Raw genomic sequence first — 7623 nt, forward strand, 5'->3', positions numbered from 1 at the left:
GATTTCAGGTGTATCTAGGGAAGGGTACTGTAAATGCTACAGCATACAAAGACATTTAGGAAACTGTGTCTTTCCAACCCTTTAACAATAGTTTGGAGAAGGTGTATTTCCCAGCTTGACTGTACCTCTGTGCACAAAGACAGGTCCAATAAATAAATGGTTTGACAAGTTCAGTGTGGTTGTATTCAACTGGCCTGACCTCAACCCCAATGAAAACCTATGAGATAAATTGAAATGCCAGTTGTAAGCCAAGTCTTCTCATCCAACATCACAATCTTGCAAATGTTTTTTCAGCTGAACGGGCACAAATTCCCTCAGACATGTAAGTCTTTCCAGAAGATTATTGCTACAGAGGGCCCGGAGGAAGGTGGGGTTGGGGGAGCACTTCCATAAAAATGCCTTATAAAAATAGGATGTCCAACATGCTAATATTGGCGGGACGTCCAGGTGTACACAAACTTTTAGACATATAGTCTAAGTGAAGTAGCTCAAAATAATAATAACAATAATAATAATAGCAGCCAAACCACTATATCGGTGCTCAGTCAGGATCAGTTGCTACAGGTAACATTTTGCACTTCGTACACCATCATTAGACAAGTGTGTGTTATTTCACATTTAAACAACTGTTAAGATATAAATATAGCATAAAATATTATTTTTAATCAACAAGTGTTTACCCCAGGGGTGTTGCTAGGATAGTGAAATCCCGTGGGCACCCCTGGATACCCTAGAGTGAACAATAAAAAAGTGTGCGTAGAATGCTACAATGAACGGTGGGTGTGACCACACTGCACCGACAGTGGAAGGGGCTTAAGGAGGCACAGATAACTAGAACCTGGGCCTAGGGGCTGTACATGCTTCTTTTTTGGGCCTAATTAACAAGACAAAGATCAACAAGTTACGTTTAATTGTTTATACATGTCCATCACACTTACACAATATTGCACACATGCTCCACAATCCATGTCTGGCTGATAGATACATATAAACCTCAGCACAATCACCTTAAAAACTTAAACTCTTCCATTACATAGGATTTTCTGCACACAGAATACGGAAAGAGAGCTAACACTTTGTCTGAACTGATCTTAAAAAAATTATTTATAAAAAAAAGTTTGAGGACTACTTAGCAACCAGTAACTGCTGAGATAATAAATACCTTGGTCAGAAATATGTAATTACAATATATCATATAGAGCGCAGGGGTTAGGGGTATATAATGTACAGAGTATGGGGGTCACCAGTGTGATGTAGACTGTACATTACATAATCCTGACCACTGCAATATTTATACTGTACCTCACTCATATTGCTTTCTCTTACCCTCTACACTCTGTATGCTGGGCTTTGTTATATAATCCTGACTGTAGCACTCTTTATGCTGGGCTGTACATTACACACTATGTATGTTAGGCTATATATTATATAATCTTTTCCACGGCATTCTGTATGCTGTGCCATACTTTACATAACCTGACAGCTGAACGATATATGCTGCACTGTACCTTGCACACTTCTGACTGCTGCAGCCATAGCACACAAAGTGGTCAGGATTATGTAAGGTATAGCCCAGCATACAGAGCTCAGCAGTCATGAATACTGTATGTAACCTACAGCCCTGGATACAGGGTGCAGTGGTCAGGACTATAATGTAATCTACAACCCAGGGTACAGAGTGCAGTGCTTAGGAGTATGTAACTTACAGTGCAGAGTACAGAGAGCAGCAGCCATAAGTACATAACACTCGACAGTATGGGGTATGGCTGTCAGGCATACAGTATGTTATGTACAGGAACGTTACATTGTCCCAAACACTCAACTCTGCTCTACCATATGTTGCATACTCCTGACCACTGCACTAATACTCTCCCACTAATGCCCTAAACTAAGCCTAGATTATTTTTAAATAGTTTTGGGCTAATGATAGCATTGTGATCACCATAAAGGATACTTGTCATGAGAGAATATGCATTCTCTAATTACCAGGCAAACATCACTGACTGACTCAGCTATGTACTAGATGCTCCTCAGTGTGTAATGCTGGGCTTTTCAATTAGAAAGTCAAGCATGCTTTGCAGACTATTATGGCTGCACCCTGTATAAAATCTTTATTTGTAAACAATTATATAATGGTAAACCATGTCACAAATGTTTGTGGTTTTGTCTCTGCCTAAATTTTTTATGTGCAGTAAGATTGTTATAGAAATATAAGTGCTCACTTTTCAGCACTGCCCTCCCCCGCAGTTGTTGCTGGAGTGCGTGAGACAGACACTAAGATCTATCTGCTGGTGAAAGAAGAGAAGAAGTACATAGAAGCCCAGGCCTACTGCCAAGGAAGAGGCGGCACCCTCAGCATGCCCAAGGATGAGGCAACTAACAGTCTGATCGCCTCTTACATTAACCAAGCTGGCCTCAGCAGGATTTTTATTGGCATTAACGATCTCGATAGAGAAGGTCAATTTGTGTATTCTGACCGGTCACCAATGCAGACCTTCAACAAATGGAGGCAAGGGGAGCCAAATGATGCCTATGATGAGGAGGACTGTGCTGAGATGGTCTCTTCAGGAGGGTGGAACGATGTTTCTTGTCTTATTACTATGTATTTTATTTGTGAGTTTGACAAAGAAAATGTATAATTGTTTCTGTACCAGTAAATGACATATGAAAGCACATACCTTAGCAATTTGTTAGTTGTCTTTAAAGTGAGTGTGGCTATGCAGATTTGCTTTGATACATTTTGCTTGATGATATTGCCAGCAAGATAACAAATCATTCCCTGCAGCCTGCTTGGTTACTGCTGTCTCCAGGGGCAGCTTTTATGGGAGAAGGATCAGGTCTCACAAAGCCTGACAAATAACCTCTAGCCCAATCCCAGCCCTCAATCAAGATCAAAAATGCCCAAAGATGTTATATCTGATGGTTTTCTTTGTGGTACCTATACCATACAACTAGATCCTGCATAGAAAATCAGTAACTGCACCAAGTAATGCCCAGACGAACCCTATATCTGCTAAGGTTATGCCCCCACTGTTGTAGTTAGGTGAATCTTGGGTGAAAACATTAATTAATAGACCTCTGAGTGTTTTAAACTTCTGTTCTTAACTAAGTGTGCGGGACTGCAGTATAAAATATAAACCTGCCATCACGTATGTGCTTTCATATGATATACTTTTTATATTTATGTTATTTAATGTCATGTTATCAATATGCATACCACTTTTGATAAATAGCATATATATTGTAGATGTGTAAATATAGTGGACTACTGTAAATGGTGAATTAGACAATCCAGAAATATTCTTATTGATGTTCTGTGTTAGTTTATTTGTAGTAAGTTTATCATATTCTTTGAGTCATATATGGACAAATCCATGTAAAACGAAAGTGTGCGGTAACTAATAGCAATTTATTATATCTGGTTGATAGAGGTCAAATTAAAGTGTACCTATCATCTTCACAGGTTGAACCTACACCTGAACCCTATATGGAACACACAAATCATAGACTGTTTATTTTACTTTCCCTGCACTTATGCTTCAAGTTTTTAAGTGAGATGGAATCATTTACTGACATATAAATATAAAGTAAAAAAGAAAAGTGTTGATTTCAATGAGACCCCGACTTGAAATTTTAGCAGGGCAGTTTGCCGATGGGTACATGCAGTTTAGAGTAACAGCTCTTGTAGAGCATTTAATTTAAAAGGAAGGTATGCATGAAGCTTTAATTAGAAATTGCCGTTTAGTTTTTAATCACGTCTTTTACAAAGTAGAGAAAGCAGAACCATATATACAATTAGGTATCTGCTTGTGGGAGCTTCCTGCAGTGATATTGTTATAAGAAATACAAACTGAACCTTAATGAAAGGAGAAGAGAAGAACATAAAGAGAATAAATTGGCAAAGTGACAGATCACATGCACGTGAGCAGGGAAAGGATGTCATCAACCTTTTGTAGGCTCTGACATCCTCTGACATGGTGTTCATACAGAGTTACATTGCCAGAAAAATGGTGCAGTGGGGGAGCACAGCGAAGGTAAGAAAGATGAGAAAAAGCAGGTTGTCATCGGCTTGTAAGAGACTGTAACTCCACCTACAATGGACAAAGTGAGAGTCTCTCTAACTGGGTACTATAAATTAATAAATATAAATCTCTCAGTCATTTATATAAGCCCAACATGACTCCCCATATAGCACCTGTGATATGCCACTGCTTGAACTGATGCGGGTAAATCAAGTGAAGTTAAACATGATGTGGAAATAGCAGACTAAGGTCCCTATTATATGGGCACCTGTCAATTCCAATCAGCAGGAGATATATACCCTACTGATTGGAGCAGTTCAGAACGAATGTCACCAATGTGACGTCTGTGTCCGATTAGTTTTTCCTCCATCTTCCAATGGAGGAAAAAACTGAACATACCAAACCCATATTAGGACTATGAGGAGTCATATATAAATGCCCATGTGCCTGTGTACATCAGATTACCCCCAATCCCTTTTGATCAGGTCCGCCAAAACGGAATTCCGTTCCGTTTTGGTTTTCCAGACCCGGCCAGAGTCGGGGATAATCAAATGTTAACAGATGCACGTTCGTTTAGATCCAACTGCCCATAGAATAACATTCCACCTGAAAAACTGACAGGGGAGCCTGATTGGACTGCCAATTTGAAATGGGCCTAACACCAAGATGAGGACCAAGATAGAAAGTTTACATTGTAGCAATACATAGCTCCCAACTGTCCTTCTTTTGGAACCATATCCATCTGTCCCCTTTTCCTTTATAAGTTACCCTCTTTTTGGTGGGATTAAGCATTAAGCAAAATAAGCAGGTGCTTAGGACATGAATAGAAGAGGACATCCCTGAATTTCTCCCCTCGCTACTATGACCCTAATACTATATTATAGGTGTACTCACTTAGTGTATTAGTGAATAAGTGCACTATAAAATAAAGTGCAAGGGAGCTGGAAGGTTAAAAAGGAGCACATGTTGGTGAGTATAATTTGCTGGTGGGAGTGCTATTGAGAGGCACTGTTACCTTATCTTGAATGGGAATAATACAGTTTTCCATTCACAGACTACACTGCAAAAACCATATTTTTATCAGGATCATTTTTTTTTACTGTACAAATCTTATTATTCTCCTTGTTTTGTGCATTGTAAAGTTATAACTCGTCTTATTGCAGAAGCTGCAGAAAACATGAAACTTATCTTAAAATTTCTCTCTTGCTATATTCTTCCATTAGAATTTAACACTGCATCTATACTTGTCTGTAAATGTAATATGATAAGAACTACAAAAGTAGTAAAAATCAATCAAAATCTGTTACGTAATTATCTGTAAACAAGTCATAAAGAAAAATAGAAACTTATATGATCTACTTATCTGAGTGTTTCTTACTGCATCATGGAACAGTAATAGGGGGCCACAGTCGTCCCAACCAGTGCTATGTCAGCCTGTTTTTATGGGATATGGAAAGGAGTTTCACATTTCATCTAAAAACTGTTACAGGACAAACCTGTTCCTATTTGTTTTTATTATAAATAGCATCATTATTTGAAATGGGTCAGAGGCGGTTCTAAACAAGTTAATTATAAACTGCCAATTTAACGTTATTAGCTCTTAGAGTATTTTTCTGTTAACTATAGTGACAGAGACACTAATATTTCCAAGACTGATTTTCAAATCCCAGGAAGTGGCCTCATGTCTTCTCTAACGGCTATCCTGTGGTTCAATCATTCATCTTACATGGAGCTGCAACAAGCTGGCTGACTAACTATACTCAATGGAGATATAAAAAGAAACCTGTCATGGGAGAAATGTGGAGGCTTCCATTGCTCGCATCTTCTTCTGAATATTATGCTTGCCTGGCTGTCAGGCATATTTTCATACTTCAATGACCTTGGACAAGTATACAGATTAGGACTTTGGCTTTTCTGATCTGTAAACATGTTTTCATGTAGTGACTCAGAACATACTGCAGCCAGAGGGTCAGCACAACAGTCAAGCAACTCACATTCTCACATGGATGTCAGTATTGGCAGCCTCCATATTTTTATGATGGCAAACACATGAACACAAGCACAAAGGCCTGAATCCAGCCTTCAAGTGCACCTGTGATCAGACCATGACCATTAAGCTATTTACATATTCTTAGCAAGTAGTAAAAGAGCTTTCAATCAGCCCAGACTCACGTCTCTAGCTGCATGTACTGTGAAGTAATTCATTCTCGAAGATCTTGAAAGATCACAACAAAGATTCTGAAGTTAGGTTTCAAGCACCAGCAGGCAGCACTCGTTTTTTTACATTAGAAAGCTGACAGGCTGCCAAGTTAGTGCTGCCATAGAAAATAAGAGGAGAGGAGCTGTGATTTCAGTGTCCCTGTTGTGAACTTTAAATCATTTCTCTACAATGCTTATAGCTACAGACCTGAGTAAGTGCTGGCTGTGAAGTGTTTTACTGCTTTCTTAAGTATATGTAAATACTGTATTATGCCTAGCCTCCATGCAAGTGTTAATTTAAAAGTTTTAGAATTCATGCAATACCCACCAATTTTTTAATGTTGGTGAATTTTCCAAACTATGTGAGAGGAAAATGTATTGTGTCTTTGCTGCCAAAGAATCAGAACTGGGATTTATACAGTTTTGTAAAATGTTGATCAGGTTAATAGCAACTGCATAGGATTTACATTTGCATTAGCGTGCAGGCCTGTTTTTTCATGCCTGTACATGTATGTTCTGCTCTGAATGTACAGCTAGTTTTGCTTTCCCTACATTACCCTATTTATATAAACACGATTGCAGACCTAGGCCTCATTTATAATTGCAAATGTACAACACAACGCGCTTATAACGTGCAGGTGTGAATGGTGCCTTAGAGCTACATGTTTTCCTTTGCTAATATATTTTCTAATTAATGCTGCATGTCAAAGTGCTATTTTCTTGATGAGTGCTTTTAATTAAAGGAACTTCAAAATGATACCTTCTCTCCTGCATATCTATATACTAGATACTCTACAGTCTCAGGGGCCCTATAACCATTAGATGGCCATTTCTGGACCTGACCTTTTTTGGCTGGATTCGGAGACCGCCTAAAGTTTAATAGGCAGTCCATCACAGCTTTGAACAATCATTCTTGATCAACAAGTGCAAGATTTTCTGACTTGCCTATCACTGTTTGTTTACCCAGCACTGGGAATGCGGCGTGTCTTCCCCTCTAGGTACCCAAGTGTTAAAACTTGTTCAAAAAGATGTTAGACAGTTAGATGTTAATAACTGGATACTTTTCAAATTTAGGAGCCTGAGCTTAGGGTGGTTTGCATGTCAGGAAAAGCAGAAGGAACCATTGGCACGCACCATGCCAAAATGGAGGGTAATAGCAATGCACATAGTGCGGCCAAATATGGGGCTAATGATGCTGTGGTTTGTTGGTTAATGGCCTGCAGGAGATTAAAATATATAGTAAAATGGTCTGTTCAGCAAACTTCACTTGACAGAGGCAACAAAGTGCATTCCTGATGATACCTGCACAACAAATGAGCAACAAATAGGCAATCATGGCAATACGTAGACAACAGTAGTGATAATATGAGCAACAAACTGGCAATTGTAACAATATGTCAGC

At 38.9% G+C, this 7623-nt stretch overlaps 1 protein-coding gene across 3 annotated transcripts in view; it reads left to right on the top strand.

Annotated features, from left to right (window-relative positions):
- COLEC11 (collectin subfamily member 11) overlaps nt 1–2639 on the top strand; it is a 22730-nt gene extending 20091 nt beyond the window's left edge. For 2 of the 3 annotated variants that reach the window (XM_018560510.1, XM_018560508.1), the window contains exon 7: nt 2230–2639. In XM_018560510.1, the coding sequence (XP_018416012.1) occupies nt 2230–2639 (410 nt within the window). The remainder of the gene's footprint in view (nt 1–2229) is intronic. The other variant, XM_018560509.1, reaches the window with a different exon arrangement.
- The last annotated feature ends 4984 nt before the right edge of the window (nt 2640–7623 follow it).

Source organism: Nanorana parkeri, unplaced genomic scaffold, assembly GCF_000935625.1.
Source record: "Nanorana parkeri isolate BGI_ZX_2015 unplaced genomic scaffold, ASM93562v1 scaffold460, whole genome shotgun sequence".
In the NCBI taxonomy this organism is placed as follows: domain Eukaryota; kingdom Metazoa; phylum Chordata; class Amphibia; order Anura; family Dicroglossidae; genus Nanorana; species Nanorana parkeri.